The sequence below is a fragment of the Cloeon dipterum genome, chromosome 2 (assembly GCF_949628265.1).
Source record: "Cloeon dipterum chromosome 2, ieCloDipt1.1, whole genome shotgun sequence".
Lineage (NCBI taxonomy): Eukaryota > Metazoa > Arthropoda > Insecta > Ephemeroptera > Baetidae > Cloeon > Cloeon dipterum.
In genome coordinates, this window is record NC_088787.1 from 17,680,556 (window position 1) to 17,701,313 (window position 20,758).

General features: G+C 38.9%; 2 protein-coding genes across 3 annotated transcripts; both read left to right on the plus strand.

Moving 5' to 3' along the window:
- On the plus strand, positions 1–2,518 carry P58IPK (dnaJ homolog subfamily C member P58IPK). The gene is made up of 10 exons (XM_065479316.1): positions 1–211; positions 301–411; positions 480–604; positions 669–743; positions 807–950; positions 1,009–1,190; positions 1,281–1,624; positions 1,675–1,843; positions 1,899–2,008; positions 2,067–2,518. Exons 1-10 carry the CDS (start codon positions 145–147, stop codon positions 2,189–2,191), a joined length of 1,452 nt encoding a protein of 483 aa, XP_065335388.1. The 5' UTR covers positions 1–144; the 3' UTR covers positions 2,192–2,518.
- A 498-nt stretch (positions 2,519–3,016) lies between these two features.
- Positions 3,017–20,012, plus strand: LOC135935468 (protein FAM43A). Of its 2 annotated transcripts, none has more exons than XM_065477811.1 (5): positions 3,017–3,288; positions 12,664–12,873; positions 16,431–16,696; positions 17,173–17,418; positions 18,246–20,012. In XM_065477811.1, exons 2-5 carry the CDS (start codon positions 12,675–12,677, stop codon positions 18,675–18,677), a joined length of 1,143 nt encoding a protein of 380 aa, XP_065333883.1. In that variant the 5' UTR covers positions 3,017–3,288; positions 12,664–12,674; the 3' UTR covers positions 18,678–20,012. The 2 variants fall into 2 exon arrangements, with proteins under 2 accessions (XP_065333883.1, XP_065333884.1); XM_065477812.1 differs by lacking the exon at positions 3,017–3,288 and adding an exon at positions 10,608–10,826.
- Positions 20,013–20,758: the final 746 nt, after the last annotated feature.

Sequence of the window (20,758 nt, forward strand, 5' to 3'; positions counted from 1 at the left end):
GCGTACAGTCAGAGTCGTACGCAATCAGCTGTCGCCGCGCACTCAACGTTGCATTGATAAAATTTTAGATTTACCATGGGTTTGAGATGATTTTGAGAGAAAATTACTGCAGCACGAAACATTGAAAAGGGTGCACCATACAACATGGACCACAGAAGACAAATAAGGATGTGGGTGGCCGCACTCTTTGGTTTCTTTTTAGTCCTTGATGGTAAGAATGATCACCAATACAAATACAAAACTCTGCTTGAAGAAAATTAGATACATAATTTTGCTTCTATTTATTTCACTTCATTACAGAATATCACTGTGATCAAAGTAGCGATGTCGAAAAACACTTGGAAATGGGCCGACTGATGTTGGCTCGGAATCAACTGCAAGACGCTCTCACGCACTATCATGCAGCTGTAGGTAAGTTGATGACTTGGTTTTCTCGTGGTATTTATTAAGATAATGTATTTATCAATTTTTCTCGACAGATGGAGATCCCAGTAATTATTTAACCTTCTTCAAGCGTGCCACTGTGTATTTGGCTTTAGGGAAAGCTAAATTTGCTCTTGCTGACTTAGACAGGGTTCTGGAATTGAAACCTGACTTCATTGCTGTAAGTTATTTTCCTAAATTAGGATATATTATTGTTTAATTGAGTTTCTTTCTTTGAAAAACAGGCTAGATTGCAAGTGGCGCAAGTGTTATTAAAGCAGGGAGACTTGAACACTGCTGAAAAAGTTTTCTATGATGTTGTAAGACTTAAAATATAGCCGTATAAGCACATTATTGTAATCTTATGGTGTTTCCACCAACAGCTCAGCCTTGTGCCATCCAGTGAGGAGGCTATGCTTGGAATACAGAAAGTTGAGCCACTCAAACAAAACATAGAAACTGCAAGAATATTGCAAATCCAGGGAGATCACCATGGCGCATACTCAATTTTGACATCTGTCATTGAGGTAGTCTGTTTGAAATTATTTTTCTGCTATGGAAAAATAAGAATCAAATCATCTCCAGTCGATGCCATGGGACGCTACTCTGAGGGAAATGCGAGCTGAGAGCCGAATGGCCCTTGGTGATGCAAGAGGTGCCATTGCGGACATTAGGAGTGTCACAAGAATGAGCAACGACAATACTGAAGGATACTTAAGACTTTCCAAGATGTATTATGATATTGGAGAAGCTGAGGAGTCACTAAGGTAAGAGACCAAACTATTATCTAATTATTATCAAATTTTAAAATAAATTGAATTCCAACTCTCCAACTAATATCTTGGATTCGCATCTAGGGAGATCAGAGAATGTTTGCGCCTTGACGCGGACCACAAAGAATGCTTTGCGCACTACAAGATAGTCAAAAAGGTTGCGAAAGCAATCACTGATATGATCGCTGGTGAAACAGGTGGAGACTTTGAACAGTGTTCATCAGAGGCCAAAAAGGTTCTCAAATTTGAGCCTCGGGCTGAAATGGTGCGATTCCTCGCTTATGAGGCCCTCTGCAAGTGCGAACGAAGGCTGAGCCGCTTCTCAGAGAGTTTAAACAACTGCAACGAAGCACTCAAAATCCAAAGTATCCAGTCTGTTTTCTGCGAAAGAGCAGAGACCTATCTCGACACAGACATGTTTGACGATGGTAGGTGCAAATCATTTTTTATTTATCTCTCTCACATGATTGTTTTACAGCCATTCGTGATTACCAAGCTGCTCTGGAAATTGAGGATGGCATGCAAAGGGCACGTGAGGGTATTGAGAGGGCGAAGAAAATGCAGAAGCAGTCAGAGCGACGAGACTACTACAAGATTCTTGGTGTCTCCAGGCAAGCTGGCAAGAAGGAAATCGTGAAAGCATACAGGTTTGTTTCAATTTTCACTTCTACTTCAATAAATTATTGTTTTCAATCATTGCAGGAAAGCTGCGCAACAGTGGCATCCTGATAATTTCCAGGGTGATGAGAAGAAGATGGCTGAGAAAAAGTTCATTGATATTGCAGCTGCCAAAGAAGTTCTCACTGATCCAGGTGACTCTCTGGTGATTTTCTTAATTCTTCTCATTTGACAATTCCTATTTATTTTCAGAAAAGCGACAGAAATTTGACAACGGAGAAGATCCTCTTGATCCGGAAGGTCAGCGGCAGCAGGGTTTCAATCCATTTCAACAATTTCACAACAGCCCTTTCCAATTTAAATTCCACTTCAACTGACGGGTTGATTTTTTATATGAGTGCATTGAGGAAGTGGAAGTGCTCCCCAAAACATTATTCTGCAGTTCGTGAAGTTTTTTTTGTGCCTCTTTTAATTTAAACTTCGCATGTGATTGTGGTGCGCTCCATGGACATCACCTCTATCCACAAGGGTTAAGTTATAAAAGGTTTGTTTCGCGGCTGATATTAAGTGAGTGAATTGTTAATAACAGCCAAAAGGAAATAAAGGCGTTGAATGGGAATATTATTTGTGAGAATGGTGTTTGTACAAATTGTTATTGATAATTTATTAATAAAAGTCAGGTGAATCAAACTCGGAAAGAAAAATTTGGTATTAAACTATCTCTGGTGCCAAGAAATTTGATATTAGCACGAAAAAATTTAAATAATTATAAAATATTTATATACGAAAGCGTTTAAATTTAAATTGCCCCCCCCCCCCCCCTCAGTCAATAAATTGATAAATTATTACATATATATAAGGTAGATATAAATAGATTTATGAGACATTCATCTATGAGTGGATACCAGAAGCAAAGATCTTCATAGAGGGGTTGCCCTGATCTGACATCTGCAGTAAAATCCGAGAAGCTCGAGTTGCAATTTAATATTTTTTGCAAAACTAGATTTAATACCCTATTTTCATAAATTTTCCAATGTTTCAAGCAATTAACATACAACTATTTAAGGCTAAATTTTGAAATGGATCGGCCAATTTCCAAAATAACATTGATGTTCTTTGTTTGTGTATGTATGTACGGCAGAAAATTTCAATGGGCTAAGTGTTAAGTTGGCAGCTCTCTGGCGCGCCCACATACCACAAGTTATGAAAAAGAGCGAAGTCGCGGCCACGCATTCGTCCAATCCGCAGCGCGCATATACGAGCGCAGGTAGAAAAAACCTGTCAGGTGGAACGACTCTCTCCTTGGAACACCCTACCAGCACAGGTGAACCAAACTGGCTTTAGCAGTGATCAACAACATGGCAGACGAATGCTGTACAGTGGCCAGCAGGTCGATTCGTTGACTTTACGACGCGAGTAAAGCATCCGAGTCGCGACTTGGAGGCCTTTTTCGCTCGCCCCCCGTCCACCTCAGGTGAGTCACACACCGCAGAAGCCCAGAAGCCCTCTGCAGGGGGCGTCGAGTGGACCTTGCGAAGTGATCGGTCAGCTCGCCGCGGCCGTTGCGAAAATCAACCGGGGGCGACGACGCAACAGGTGCCCCAGGGGTCGCGGATCGCTGCAGAAACCGCTCGATACGGGGCACCTGTCGAAGGTGCACGGGGTTGACAGGGTGCTCCCCCCTTTTAAATCGAGAATTCATACTCGAATACGATTTATACGACTCAAATTCCTTAGTTTCCTCGTGTTATTTTTTGTCTGCATTCTATTATAATAATAATTAACACTGCATGGCCGATTGAAATATTTATTAAAAGGGTTAAAGAGACGCACAGGTGTCGCGTCCTCCCCGTTCACTGTTTATTTCCAACACATTCCACCTGCTGCGTTCGCTAACAGAAGATTCATTCATTGGCTTAGCCGATTTAAAGGCTGTTGCGCAAGAATTATGGGGACGACGGATACGCCCGTAGCGTGTGAACGCCGTGAAAATGATACACCTGCGCTGCTGCTTTACGTCGAAGTCGCGGTCTGACCTTTGACAAGGTGCGTTCGCGACGTTTTGAAAATCGATGCAGCGGATCGGTTTCCTTCGTACCCGTTTCTCAGTTACGTACGCGTGAATTCCGTCGTGTCGATTGCATACCAATTGGCCGACGACTGCCTTTTCGGTCCAACACAAATGCTGGCCGTTGCCCAAGCCCAACGCCGCCTTGATGACATCCGCATATTTTCAACACTCGTCGTTTGTATTTATTTTGCGAATCTGAAATCGGCTTGTACAATATACAATTTACATTTCAAATTGGATAAGGGGACTCGATTGTCCAATTATTGCACCTGAAGAGATTTTTTGGAAGTTCCAAATGAGTGATGACGATATACTGACTACGTTTCCAATTCGGCAGCTTAGGTTAACGTTTGACATTTACTTATCTTAACATAAATTTGAATCACTCATTTCCGCACAACAAAGTGATAAATAGTTATATTTCCAGCAGCGTTTTTCTTTTGTACTGATTTTAACCTAACGAAACCTTGATGCTCCCTATTCCTCATTGATAGTAAAAATTTTGGAGGTCGCTGGTGCTCACAATGGAATTTCTTATTATCAGGAGACTATAGTTGTTATTGGTTAAATATTAACCATAAATACAAGAAGTGTTTGAGCATTTTAACATCAAATTTTTAATTTTCATTTTGAAATCGTTCCTTGCTAGAAAGCGGTAGATTTTTCTGGTTAATATTACCTATAATATATCCAAATATGAAACCACGAAAACACATTGCCTCAAATGACAGGAGTTTAGCTGAATCGTCTCACGTCAAGATGAGATTTAAAGAAAACATTTTCCTTCTTTGTTATACACTTTTTACGTTTCTCGAATTGTAAACAAAAAATGTTATCTTGCAACACTAGTTGTGTGGTTTTGGTTAAAAGAAAACATATGAGTTGTTTTGACCATCTGTAATTCATTCATTTCTAAACTTAGTTAGGTCACGGGGGTGATAACATTCACTTGAGATTTTACTCAAGAATATGTCGAGCTGATTATTGGGTTGTTTTTATTCCTCTCTTATTGATGCTGTATTATTTCCGGGTAATCATTATTTAGTTAAAAAACTCTGTTCAAAAACACATAAATAAAAATCCATAATGTTCTAATGAACCATTCAAACTAAAAATATCAATGGAAGATGAGTGTTATAGTGCTCACAGGAATATCAAGAATTATTTGAACCTCTTTTACATTATTTGAGCCTTATTTATCCTCAAAGAATAATAAGATAACACGTTCGGTTTCATTTTTAATTCTCTTTGACATAGAAATCTGATGATTTAATAAAAGCAATACCTGGAAATTAGGTTAAAGTACCCGAAATGTAATCTTTTTATCTCAGTCACTTTACCTTATTTAAACAACTTGATGTATGAGGTTTCTTTTATTCTTGATGAAACTAATAATTAAAATGAACGCAGCCAAAATAAGAGACAGAACTATTTTTGTAATGTTGTTGAGAATAATTTACAACGTTCAACTCGCAAATTATTTTCAGGTGTCAAAAGCTTCAATTTTAGTAACTTTCGAATCAAAAAGCTCTTCTTTGTGTCATTGCCACGCAACCCGCAGCAATGCAGCTTGACAATAATTATTATATAATACGAAGCGAGAAGAGAGTTTGCGATCTTAAAATACAGTCGAAAGTGAAACCGCAGGGCGTAACTCGCGATTTTCCTCTTTCTCCAGCCTGCCGCCTAATTGCGTGGTCTTCGCGCCCACGACCCCCGATGGCACGCATTCGCGAAAGCGCAGCCTTGCGAAGAATTCGGCTGACAGCCGAGCTCCGTTAGCACGAAAATGATTGCGTGTGCAGCATGATCGACGTCGGTGTCGACGTCGACGGCATGGCAAGTCTGTTATTACGAGGGGAGCGGGCTAGGCCAGCCGCTGCTCGTAAATTTCGATTGACCTCTGACAGGGCCACACCAATTGACCACCAGCAAATGAACCAGTTTGCGTCTGCACAGCTGAACCGCCAGATTTGCGGGCTTGAATTTTTTACTGCTGATAATTAAAGTCGCCTTCAAACTTGTCTGACACTTAAGCTGCAGTTTGGGACCGGTCACGCCCAAATCCGCTCAGTACGATACTTTTTACTACTTTAAAAAATGCAGCATTGCGAGTGAAAGGTTAATGCAATTGAACTTATGGTTGAAAAGACTTAATTAACATTTCAATGTATCTGGTACAAAATAAGTTTAGTAGTGTTACGACTTGTAAAAAAATTCTGATGAAATGTGTTTGCATAGCTTTGGGTAGAAACTCAAATGCTTCTATGAGACGGATTGCAACCAATTTTTCTTATGTTTTGTCTGCCTTGCAAATAATCGTATATGCCTTTATCAAATTCCAATATCAATTGACAGTGTGCAGTAATATGTCCGCATAAAAATTACACATTGCTTCATTAAGTGAGGACTGCTTCTCTTAAACGTTTATCATATTTCTGGCAGATCGCATTAGGTTCTAATAAGCAGATTTTGGCGTATGAAGCCCAAAATGCCTTAACCATCGGCATCGTATAGTCTATTTATTGGATTCAATTCAATCTTAAAATTAAAGGCACTTTTTGCGCTTTTGCGTCTGAAACGTAAAACGCACTCATGTTATTTTCGATACCAACATCCCAAAGAAGCAACATATAAATAGGCAAGCTTGTATCCTCCAATTTTCCTACATTCGCGAATGGCTCCTGATTCGTGAAACGTAAAGCAGTTAAAAATATAACCCGTTCGCGATCTAACAGACAGGAAGTGAAACTGTTTATTTTGTTGATTTGGTGAAATAGTCTGAAATCTATTCGCGGCCGCGGTCTAGGTGTTGTTTGGATCGTTTGTCCCTGGCATTGGCGGATGAGTAGTAAAAAAGTCGAGCGACCCCATTCGCAGCGATAACTGCAGCAAAATAATAACAGGTCGGTGCGGAGTGAGTGATCGTCCTTCCAGCGCGTTATCTGAGCTGCACACTGCCTAATTACAGTGCGACAAAACGGAAAGGAAATCGGCGAGGCCTCGAATTCTCACGAGCGAATTGATTAATCTATGCAAGTGGCGCACACATGCATCACACGATTGCCTTAATTGGACGAAATGTCAGTCAAGGGGTCAAATTTTCCTGTCACCATTCTCATCTGGCGTTTAACTTTTATTGAGCTGAACTCGATGACCTAGAGCAACAAGTTCGATCTTGAATTGAATCCGTTGTTACATTTTCTACGAGTTTGACTAGGACTGTGAGCTATATATTATATAGGCTAATTCTGCTGTGAATATAGTGCTATTAAATTAATTACTTTAATGCTTTAAGGAGCTCATCGCTTTGTTGGATTCTTTGCACGAAAGTTGATCTCATTGAATATCCACAGCTCAAGCTTAAACATTGTGATGTAAGTTGACGATTAAGGGGCAGTGTACCGGAAGTCTGTGTGAAAGCTCCTGATCGAAATGAGCGTTACATTTTGTGCCCACGCGGCTGACAGCGAAGGGAGAAAGAAAGTGCGTGCATCGCTTATCCAAGTTCAATCTTATGTGTCTTAGGCATTTACTGCGCTACAAACGTTTTATTGCAGCTTCATAACAATCTCGCCAGCGCTAAAATTATCTTCAATTAAATATTATTTGCATTTTCAATTTTAAGCTGCTCCCTGTTTTCATTGAAATCTCCAATCAAAAGTAAATCTATTGACAAATTTTTTTCTTGTAAAAAACACTAAGTATCGTAAGTATACTATTTTTCAGTTTTTTTGGTTTTGATTTAAGATTGTGGTGTAGCTGAATTATAATAATATCAAGTAACCTATTTCGACCCTCAAAATGAAAACTCTGAAGATAATATATGATAAATTTTCATTTACGTCATCAAGTTATAACGGGAAACATTTGTTGTAACTGAAAATATTTATATTCTTATAATTAATTTGATAGGTTTTATTTTAATTTTTATCTCTGCATTTTCAAACAAGTTCACTCATTAATTCGGGCAACAATGTAATGATTCTCAGAAAATGTTTCCCGCATTAGTCTCAGCTCCCTCATGTTCAAAAGCCATAAACTTTTCACTTTCTGATCAAATCGCGGGCACGCTTTACACATGCAATTAATTAGCGATTTCGCAGATCGCAATCTGCCTCCTTCGGTCGACGAACAGTAACGAGAGGTGCAAGTGGCACGGTCGTTTATTAATTAATTTGTGTCGCTTCTTTTTTTATCAGTAGAGGAAGCGAGCGTGGTTTTCGCAGCAATGCTCTTGAACACAATCCGAACCATTTCCTCCTCTGCATGAGCGCAGAAAAATTTATGTGCGCTCGTGGTCGCCAAGGAATGCAAAAGCAACACCAATGAAGTTTTCTCTCGCGATGCGGTGCAACTCAGAAAAAAATTGTTTTCTAGGGCAACCAACCGCCCATGGAAAACGTAAATTATTGTTAACACGGACGTTCCTGTGCGTTGCTTTGTAGTTTTTAAATTAATTGCATTCTATTTTAATTCAAAACTAGAAAGATGATTAAAATTGGGTAATTTGCTATTTAATTGAAATAACGGAACAGCGTAAATATAATGTTATAATTTGTTAAATAAAAGCTGATATGATAGAAACTATATCTCTTACAGTTAGGTATGCAATAAATAATACCATTTTAATATGATAGTGTCGGAAATAAGTGTTGAGCAGATATAGACAAAACGAGTAATTTATCATAATTAAATATTCAATCCTAAAATATATCATCCAATGCCATTAATTTGCCATTTCTAATTTTATATCCCCATTATATTTATTTTCAATATTAAATTAAAATTGTTTGCATATATGTGGTGGAGATACACTTGAGACTTCCATAATTTTCAAGTTGCGAAATTAAAAATTACGTTTTTATTTCTAAATGACAGGAATTGATAAATTTAAAGTAATCATATTTAAAGCGGAAATAACAAACTCGTCATCTAAAAAAAATTGACACTGAATTTAGTTGTTTACCAGCATTGCGCGGAACGTCAGCTAACCAAAAATTATATTCAAGGTTGTTCGCTGCTCTCTGATGGATATTTACTAGACACACCCGTAAGCGAGAAATTTAATTTGTAAACAGAACCAAGTGACAGGTTGCTTTGTCGTCGCGAAGAAGAAGCGTGCTGCTCGTTTTGCCCATTAACGCTCTCCACCTTAATTGTGTACAGGCCGCGCACAATTCTTCATTGTTTCCATTTCTCTGGCTGTTATGAATCAAAAGAATCAAAGCGAGCTGGATGCACCTGGCTCTCGCTGTGGAGGTCGCAGTCGCTGCACCTTTTGTAACGTCCTTTCCCTCTGCCGCCGCAAAAACACCAGCCGACTGGAGTTTGGAGTTAAGGCCGCCTGTTTTGGCTTTTATATCTAATTGCGCATCGCGTCGCCACTTGAGCAAACACAGCCTGAGATCCTTCACCGCTGTTTTCGTCCGGGCTCACTTCAATTATAAATTGCTCTCTACGAATCATTGACGCTGATTTCACTTCTGACCACTGTGCTCAGGACGGATTCAATTGTTGTTGAGTAATTGGTAGATTACTATCAAATAACTCTCGCTTTTTCTCTTTGTGCTCGTGGTCTCCAGATTTCGTTTTACGAGCCATTGTACATATGTTGCATACATTTTCAAAGCAAGTGTGTGTTAATTTTTATAAAACTACTCCAAGAATTAGAAAATTCGATCACAAACGACCTGTTTTCGTAACAATGAGCTCACAAATTTCATGCTCATTCATCCTGCTTGTCAAATGTAGTGCTACAAAATAATTATGAGTTGACGTTCATTACGATGTGGAAAGTTTTAAATTCAAATATCATGAACGCCTCCAGGTCATCTTCCTTCAAAGACAGTTTGTCTAGAATTTGGAGATATTAAAAACCTCTTGTTTTAAAATATTTATTATATCCTTATTTCCTTAAGTTTTAAAATACCAGTTTTAGAACCATAAGAAATTCCAACATTTTTCATTATCAAATAATATTTACATGAAAAGTGCATGTTGTTGTAGATAATGTGTTGGTGCAACAGTTTCCTCTGCATAGCATGCCAGTTATGCTAGATTATTTCTGGCTTTGTTGGTTGTTGATTATTCCTCTAGCAGAAATGCTTACATTCATGCGCGATTGTGGAAACACTGACAGCCGCGTACAAACTTGCGCTTTACGTCACTCGTTGTTTTGTTGAATTTTAAAAAGGTAAGTGACGATGGTGCATTTGACGTTTTGTAAAAATACAGAATTCATTGTCAGTCACGCAAGATTACTTGAGTACGCAATTCTAACTTAATTTACAGCTATTGTAAGCAGGAAGTATCCTTTTTTATCAAACCAGAATCGTTTAAAACAATTTTTATTGTGTTTAATTTTAATATTTACAATAATATTAGTTTTTCGACAAACCGCAGTTAAATTACCGCGTTGGCGAGTTCAAACACAGTTGTAAAAGCAGTGAAGAAAATTATTTTCCTCTGCAGAATCTGCAAACAGCTGCCTGCCACGCCACTGACCGTAAACAAGTTCAATTTTCGGCTCTGGTCGCATAATACACGAAGAGAAAAGAAAATCATTTCACGGCTCATGCAGATCCGAACGGAGACGCATTTCGACAGCGGTGATGCTCGCGGCGCCGGCTGCCTGCCTTTTCCACGCAACTCGCTGTGTCGGCGGCATCACGAAAACAGCAAGCGGGTCTTTATTCGCGCGATGTCCGTGCCGAGTAATTAGTGTAAAGGCGCCATGTGCGGACAAAGCATCTCGCTGGCCGGTTGCCTTTGTTGCCCGCGCGCGCCGCACCACTGTTTGCCTCTTTCCGGTCTGAATCATTCGCCCTTCTGCCTGTAACGAACTCACAATAGTACCATCTCGCACACTACGAACCGCGGCGCCGACAAAGAAAGACGGACACCTATGCGTTTCGCTTGCGACTGCTGCTTTCGTCCAAGTAAGCGCTGCGTGAGATTTGCGCGTTTTCTTTTATCGCTCCATCAAATGTTTTCCCGAGTGCGCTTTTGTGTTGTCGAAAGAGTTGTGAGGAACTCTCGGGGGTCAAATCAATTGCCGCCGCTTGACAAACTGCGCAATGTAGCTTCATTAAAGCACTCGCATCTGTCGCGAGCACGTGTTAGTCGCACCCCACTGCTTGCAACAGCACTTGTTTAGTTTTATACTGCCGACTCGCCGACTGTCAGGTGCATTGACGCTCGTTTCGCTCGTCCAATGTTGTTGTGTCCCGTGTTCTTGTTTCGTGATCAGAATGGGGTATTAAATCCCGTGACAGTTATCAAATTTCATTATTTAATGAAAATGGGACTGAGCGATGGACAGGTGACATTGTCAGACTTTTGTTTGTTATCCCCATTGTTTCGTGGGTTCATATATATAGTCTTATAAAACGCTTTTAAGTTGAACAGTTCATTGGACCTCAATTATTATTTTTGCCTTTTACTTAAAATAATTCTACATTCATATTTACAAAACATGGATTTTTATATTAATTTTATGCTCAGTCGCTATCCATTTGAGACTACTACACCTAAAATTTTAAATAATAATATTGAGCCCGACTCTCATTTCAATCAAAATTAAACTTGAAATTCACGCACTCACTTTATTAATGTCATTTTTAAGACAAAACACCATTTTGAGAAATAAAAAATCGAATGAATAATCTATTAAACGCAATTATGCGTGCAACACTACGACTACAAGTATTGTCGTTTCTATAAATTTTTACAACTCTTTTCTGCTTCTCTTGAACTAATTCTATTAAAAAAACTAAACAAATTTAAAAAATTATGGTTGCAACCAAAAAATAATTCCATAAAAAGCGCGAAACATTATTTTTTCTGCCAACACCTAAACTTGGGTTAGTTCATTTTGGTTAAACCCTCATCAGCCAGCCTTGAGTGCAGACTATCCTAGTCAGGGTGCTGGCAGAAAGATATAATTACCATTAAAATAATAACAAAATAAAAATGACAGGGAAGTGAAAATTTTAATCTCATTGCATTTAGAATTTTTGTTTTTTTATTCACACGTTAGTCGCGCATTTTGCTGTGAGATAATCTTGAGGTTAAAGTGAAAATCGCTGCAATCAGTATGTGCGAAATTTGCCCTGCTGTAGAACTGAATACAATCGCCTATTTCTCCCCGCGAGGAGAAATTAATGCAATTTAAAAAGGAACATGTCATTTTGTCAGCAGGGGAATCGACTTTCATACTGCACGCGCGTCACAAAAACAGCGCATAAAAGCAACGAGCACAAACACAATCCTCTGCGTGCGTGTCGTACTTTCCTTTTTTGATTGCGAGCCTAAATTTAGTCGCGGCGCTGAATATCACCTCGGTCGATGACACCTGTGTAGAAATTATGACGAGTTGTCATCTAGGCGATGGAAAAGCGGAGGTAATCGGAAATTGACCACCAAGACCAAGATCGATGCGAAATCGATGTGCATGCTCCAGTTCCGTTTCTCCGTCCCTCCGGTTGGCTCAAATAAGAGCAAAGTACCGAAGCTGACACTGACGTCAGCCAAATTACTCCTAAAACGAAGCCAATGTAAATACCCCGCCTCTGGAAGATTTATTTTTGGGGCTAAACTGTTGACATCTGATAAATTGATCAGAATTAACCCAATTTGCGTGTGACCCAATTCAAGAGAAGTATTTTCACAGTCGCTAAACAGATTAATTACCCCTATTCCGAAAACTAGATCGTTGTTTGTTTCCAGCATTTGTGAATAGACGGCAATAGCAATAACTTTTCGTTTGTTTACCAGGTTAGCCAGCGATGGAGGAGGTGGCCGGGCTGGCCGATGAGCGCGAGGAGAGCGTAACAAAGAAGCAGGCTGAAGTCTTGGTGCGGTCCTTGAAGGCCCTCAAAGTGGGCCTCGGCCGATTTTGGCGAAGACAATCAGTCACCATCACCGATTATGACCCTAACTACAGAGTAGCCTACCTCGGGAATGTGCTCACCGGATGGGCAAAAGGTGACAATCATTAAAACAGTAACAATAAATAATTAGATAACAACTTAAAATGAAATTCAAATCTTTAGAGAGTTGATAATATTGCGCCAAATAGCCTTTACTAGTTTATTTAAACTTGTTTTCCAAGAAATTAAATCATCTGAGTGAGAGTCGTGAAGGAAGTAAGCATATTGTTCGCGAAGGCGTTTGAACTTAATAGTTTTACACAGTTCTGAACAAGTTAGTCTCACCATGTCAGTATGATGCGCTATTGTTTCTATGCCAATTAATTGGCCATGTGCTCTTAATTGTTATGCGGGAAAGTGGGTCCGACCTCTCTTCAATTCCGACGCGGTTCCCAACCTAGAAGCCATGAAGAATTAATTTCAACGGCGCCGTTTGTTTTGCTCACGCGCTGCGCGTGTCTTTACGTTTGCGAATCTCCAGCTTTATCAGAGTCTTGTGGGTATGGCCTTGGCAGAAATGTACAAATTTTTTCACGACATAACGCGCAGTTTCGCTTCTTCTGATTCTGGAAGAATCCCATTCTAATGTTTACGTAAACATAATTTGATTTCTTAGAAATTGTTTGATTAGATAGTATGTATACTATATTAAAACTTCACTGTCCAGTGAGAAAATTATTGAAGCCTTAAATCCCGTTTCAAACAGTTTGGAAAGTAATAATGAGTAATAATAGAAAATACAATTATGTTTATCATCATGACAACGCTGATAATAAACTAATTTTAACATGATGACGGCTATAATATTTTTGGTGTTGCAGGGACTCCTTAAAAGTTAACAAACTAATTATTATAATTGTCCTAGAAAATTGCTATATCGACCATAATTAGCGTAGATAGCTATGCAAAATATGAAAGAGAAAATATCGCGCAACTCAATTAATATTACCGACTTTTTAAACCACTAATTAGCTAAATGATTTCGTCTGAAAACTTTTTACCATTGACCTTTTAATTCAGCATGCTTTGTTGTTTTTTATTTGCATTTCGCACTTGACCATGACTAATTAGCCTAATCAAGTTACAGAAAGTTTTTTTGAAGCGCAACTCACTTGGATCAGTTAGTTAACTCAGCGTTCATCTCAGTGCTCTTGATTGGCTTGGGTTTTGCATTATGTAAAGCATGCGATTAATGGAGCCTGTCTGATCGCTTTAACGAAACGGCGCTGTCCAGTTTATGTTAAAGGAAACCAAATCTTACAGTTGTGTTTATCGTTTACAGCACAGGAAAGGCGTGCAATGCACTGCTGACTTTTGCACGTTATCCTTTTCGGAAACAGTTAAAAACTCGTGTGTAATACCGATCACTAACGTTGAAATTTATTAAACAGTAAGCCACTGATGATACAACTCTACTTTATTTAATTGACGGACTGGTCGGCTATTTTTACTTTCTAAAATTTCTTAATTTACAGTCGAGCGTGCGTTATTATATACACACACGATTTACGCAATCCGTGTCACGCGTCCGAGGCTTTAATTAGCTTCCGCACCATGCATCCTTTCCGTTGTGCAAAAATTTCGTGCTCAATGGCTCTTGCAGAGTATTTTCGGCGAGGGCTGTTTGCTGTTCCGCTAGTTGCAGCGCTCCACTTTGATATCAGACCCTTATCGCCTGCCAACGGCTGACGGGACGAAACGCTCGTGCTTCTGCGTCGCAAGGCTATCTGATCCATTGCATTTGGGTCGTTGTAGGGGTCTGTACTAAACTTGGCATGCGAATTTGGACGGCAATTAATGAAATCCAACCAACTGGCAACTGTCACGTTCCAGCGAAGCCATTAGTTTAGGACATTTTTACGTGACTTTTGACAAACAAGTAGTGTTCTTCTGGCTGTGCGTCACCATCTCATTTTGTATTAATGTTTGATCTAATTATAAAGAAAAATACAACTAAGAAGTCATTTGTACAAGAAAATGGTAAAAAAACGGTCTGTCCAGGAAAATCAAGCTCGATGATTGATGTTAAATGTGTATAAAAATTGAGGTGTGAAATAAATTCCCGCGGTAGATTGCACCGCTTCACAAATTCCCTAAACCATTCTTTTGTAAGCTTAAGAACAAAACTTTCAGCTTTGATATCCAACCTATTCCTGGTGATTCAGTTTCCGTTTCCTGCATGAAATGACGCAAATATGAGAAGCAAATTTAAAACATATTAAAATTTTTATTGCAGCGTAGATTGGATTTGAAAAATACTTTCATCTCACTCTATGACTATTAGATGCAAATTGCAAACAGCTACGCAATGGTCTGCAATCGCTTGAGCAACATCTTAATAAAAAAAAAATGCCGCAGAGAAAGAGTTGTTTAAGTGGCTAACAGCGTGAGAGCCTAATTTGAAGTGGACGAACGGACATTGTCTCTGATATTTTTCTCAGACAATTTGTGTAAAAGCTCGGCATTGCGTCAATGAAATTATACAAAATATTTGCGCATAGTATATTTCTCCGTGGGTATGTCACTCGCTATCTGATAACGCAGGCGGGAGTGATTTGTGGAGCGTGAATTTCAAGCAAATACGTGATCAAAATATGTGCTCCTTAAAAACAAGAGTCTGGTGGAAACGCACGTTTTACTCGTTGCTTCCGCACGTAGTACCTAACGGCTGGACCGCGAGATATCAAAAATCAGTTTTCTTCAACTGGGTCATCTCACAAGCTTTTGTGGTTTAATCAGGAAATCGGTCCGCCGCCGGCAGCCGAGGAAAACAAAGGAAGAGGAAAACGAGCAACGACCGATAAGATCGCGTGCTTTTGAGATTTCGATTGGTTCCGGATTACGGATCGGGAAGAACTGGGCGCTGTTCGCAGCCTCGGAATTTTTATTTGGGATCATAAAATCATAAAAAAGTAGCATCCTTATATAGTCACTCTCACTTTTTAAGGTTATTCAGGAACGATCGCGGTACGTGCTCTGCCGCTTGACATGTTTGGACAATAGTCGCTTCTTGCGCAATATCGGCCTGTTGCCAAAAATGCAGCTAGTGCTCGCCGCGACAGAACGAAATATATTTTATGCGCAAACACGTGCCAGGGCACATCCGCGCGCTCGGCTCCTCACGTTGACGGTAATTAGCACCGAGAGCTCAAACCACAGCCGCAATCAGCGTCGGTTCTCGAAAATTATGAAACAACCGGCTCAATGGGGTAATCACAATCGCCGTTGCACAATTAACCAGCAGATGCCTTGCCATTTTATTTCCAGTTTCCACTGTGAAGCTCTGGTGATATAATTGAAAGTATAGTAATTACTTCAACAGTATATTAATATTTCTCACGAATTTTGCCTTGAAATTTGAAGACGAAATACAAAATCTGCATTCAAGTCAGGATTTTTTATTCCTCAAATCATAAATCATTGGAAATAAAAGAACATGGAATCCTGCATTTTTCGGAACATAAAATTGATTTTATTTTGATCAGCAAAAATAAGACAAAAGTAACTATTTTTTAATTTATATGGCTGCAGACTCGCCCTTGACATTCAATTCTCATTTTTTTCGTCTGCTCTCACGCACACGGTTGACTCAATTGCTCTTTCATTGTTCAGGGGAAGGCTGCACAGAGAAGCCTGTGGGCACCCTTTGGCGCAACTACTGCAGTAGCAGCCGGTCAGACGTGTCAATGACGCTGACAATCGGCGCCTCAGGGTTGCGCGCGGTGACCAAGGAGCACGGACTCACCGAGTACTGGAGCCACCGAGTTACCTACTGCGCCGCGCCGCCTTCCTTCCCTAGGGTCTTCTGCTGGGTCTACCGCCACGAGGGCCGAAGACTAAAGCAGGAACTCCGATGCCACGCGGTTCTCTGCTCAAAAGTATGATCGTTATTTCTTACTGACAAATATTTTACATTTGTAACCATTTCCCAGAAAAGTCCCTTTTTAAGTTGTTGTTTTATTACATTAATGGAAAAACAGAGAAAGATTGTAAAAAATATCTTTAAAAATAAACTATAAAAAATAGAGCGCAATTTTCACTCAGTGGGTAAATAATAAAATTGAATAAAGAAATATTTTGCTACAGTTATTTGTGAATCATAAGAAACATTAGATTATGATAGCTAAGTATTTTTCATAATTTAAAGAAGTCTCTATGAATTTAACTTTGGATATATACCGACAAAAATTCATAATATTTAATTAGATTCTGAAGTGCAAAATTGAAGGCCTAATTTGATTGGGTTCAAAATGTTAATTTAATTTTCCTTATTATTTATTTTTTTGGCAAACAAGGCAGTGGAATGTCAAACGACGGATTATCATAATTATTGATCCCAACTTTTGGTATGCAGGCCAGTGTGGCTAGGACGGTGGCTGCTCAATTGCAGGCGCGATTGGCGGAAGCACTGAGAGAGTTCAGGCGAGACAAGCTGTGTCGACAACAGGCTAGGCTGTCCCTTGCCAATGCTGTCTATGCCCAACCATCCTTGCCGAAAAGGCGAATCATGCTCAGCACTGGCGCCTCAAACTACCGACCTCCCCTGGAGAGATCAAAATCTGCGCCAAAACTTGGTCCCATTGATGAAATCTGTGAAGAGGTTGGAACAAAATTTGATCAGATCAATTAGTATTTTACTTTGGTTGTTCTAATTATTTAGAAACAGTTTTATGGTAAATATTTCAAACGAATTGAAATGAATGAGCTTAAAAATATAACAACCAAAATGTTATCTCTGAAACCTGTGCTTTTAATCATCTCGTATGTTTTTTATTTGATTTTCATAGCTATTATTTTATTTTCTTCTGAAGTTTTATGAAATAAGGTAGAAAAAATTCGATACCCTCTTTCTCACAACATTTTCCTGGCTCTGGTTGTTTTCATTGTGCAATGTTTTTGTCTTTGCAAGCAAATAAGCACTTATCTTTTTTCAATAAGAAATTGCATCAAAGTGTTCTTCATCTTTACCTGTTGAAATTATTTATTTGTTCTTATTTAATTGAGTTAAGAGTTAAAGACAGGCGTTTAAATAACAGGATTCTGTTTTGAGATGATTTAGGACTCTGTTTAGACTGTTTTAATCAATTGAATACTCGATTTTAGTATCACATTTTCTGGGGGTTTCAAAGTCTTGTTTTTTCTTTCTAAAAGCAAATTTTTAATGCCCTAAAAAGGGTTTGTCAAAATTTAATATAACAATTGTACATGTACCATGTTTTGAAGTGTTTGTTAGGCTTCATAGATAATTTAGACGTTTTTGGGCTTAATTTGAGTGCTTCTATAGTCTTATAATTGCGTGATTTGTACCCATTTGGTGACTCATGGTGAATCAGACAACATAACAGAAAAAATTATCTTCTTAAATCCAAAACCCTCAATCCTTTTGATTAATTCAAAAGTTCTAATTAAAGATTTTGTATTTTAAAGGAGTTCCTCCCAATAATGGAAGAGGCCGAGGAAGAGGAGGGCAGTTTGAGCAGCGAGTCTGGCGTGGTGGTGGCACCCGCAGCGGGGGAAGACGTGATGCTCTGCGGCTGTCCACAGGGCGGCTGCCTCTGTTGCGAGGAAGGACCTGATTCCGACGAGAGTGGCTATGACGAGGCTGACTTCAACTCCAAGCCGCTCGCGTCCAAGGATGGCGAATACGAGGAGGAAGAAGTGGACACCTCCACGCACACGCTTTGTGAGACGAGGCCCTTGTTCAGGACGGGTGAGTCGCCGCCAAAGTTGTGCAAGCCGAAGAGGCGGAGTGCGGACAAAACATTGGAGGAACAAACCTCGAGCCTCATCGACGAGGCGATGAGCCAGTTGCACATGTTGTCAGGTGCCACTATTGACACTTCGTATGTGCAGGTTTAGCAAACTCGCCAGTGGTCGAGCGAATAATCAAAGTCATTGAGATGTTTAGTTGAGACGATACTCGAATCATTAATTAATGCATTTACCTGTTGGGCTGACCACACTTTCAGCTTTTTATTCGAATCTCCGATTTGTACTGATCTGGATGGTGGCGGTGGTTGCGCAAATGGATTGTGTCCCCCAATTTCTTGTGAAAATGGATTGACACAAATGGAAGTTGTCAATGCCTAATGAACATGACTTATTAAGAATATAACTCCATAGGTATTAAATAAGAATTGTACTGATCGGGCAAGTAATTTTTTACTGGTGCATTCTTATACAGATTGAACAGCTTCATTCTTTTGCAGATTTTGTTAGTTCTTTTGTAGTCATTTTCCGTCTTACTTGACAAGTTTCATTTGAACAGTACATCCATTCTGACTGATTTGAAAAATCGTTTATTTAAAAATTGAAGCAAAACTTTACCTTGTCTATTTTAATTTTCCCGAGAAAGTACAAAGGCTTTGTTCTTCCTCTTTTAAACCCTATACATTTGTACTGAGAGTGCTGTCCCGACTGAAACTTTGCCATCAGAGCTCAACTAAATAAGTGGTGTGATTGCGTGCGTGTGTCAGCTGGTGTGCTGTATGAAGAGGCCATCCTCTGCTTTTGACCTAGTCGACTAACTTAACAAGAGCTAGCATGAAGTTTCCTAGAAGCATCCCTTAGTTAAATATAAAATCAAAGCTGAAAGCACACAACACACTATAGTTAACTACATTCCGTCAAATACCTATTTTGTCGCAAAATATACCTCCAACCAAAACCATGTTGATCGACATTCCAAGGTCACAAAAGAGTTGCTCTTGTTCTGTTATTTCTTCTTGCATGTAAAGTATTAGCGTGAGCTGTTTCTTTTATCTCTAGGCTCCCCCATGTGTCATTATTTGTCAAATTTCGCCGCGATTCTAAATAGAATATCAGTGAAATTTAGCTTCTTCTGACACATTGGGTCAATGTTTTGTGCGCATAAAATTTTTATTATTCTTGGAAAGAGATCTGTGAATATTTGATTCTGACCTGGCAGTATTGTGTGAGAGAAATACTTGAAACGATCGAAGTGCTAGTTGAGATCTGTTATTTATCTGTGTAAAATTTAATTTTATATGTGTTATCATTTTAGGTGTCATATTTGTATGGATATAAATCACAGACCAAGAGAAAGTGAATCATGATCTGATATTTGACTCTGATATTGTATACTATGTTACGTAGCTACTTGAGCATCTGTTAAGGAAATATTATACGAATTCAATTATTAAGTATGATACAATAAAAAATTGAATATCTGAATATCTCTGGCTTTATAAAGGAAATTTGCTCTCAAGAATCCCTGAATTTGTTTGAAATCGACATAGCTTGAAAATAACTCAAGAGTAAAATGTTTCTATCTCCAAAATTAAAAAAATTACTTACCCGGTTTATATGTCAATACATGCAGTATTTCCCCGAATATTGGTTGTAATTTTTATCTCCCATCGAACATAAATGCATGGTATCCAAATTTGCAGATCGAGACTCTTAAAACTTATTTTACAACAAAATTTCATTTCAATATGTTTGTCTTGCATAGATCCTATATGCATTGGTTCAAAAATTTGGAAATTGATGTAAGACTAAAAACGTAAAAATTTGGAATACACGTTTTTCACTCAATATAGAGAATCACTTTACTCAGGAGAAAAGTAGCTCTTAAACTAACTGTCAAAGTTTATACCATATCCCTCTGAAAGGTGGCCAAGGGTCTCTTCCCTATATATTGTATTTAAAATCTTGAAATTTCCTTGGTCACCTTCAGTTTGATGCTGGCTTTGACTTGAAGCGTACATCTCTTCCTTTCTTTGTCTTAAAGCTTGAAATTTTTTAAGTTCAAGATTACAAAAAGAAATTTTAAAATGAAATGTCAGTTATCCATATATACCTTATTCATACTAAACATGTTTTTCCTGGTTATTTTTGTTTTTAATGCTAAGCATGTTTTATATCCTTACTTATAGAAAGAAAGAAAAGCACTGCGTAACATCTTTGTCTATCAGCAG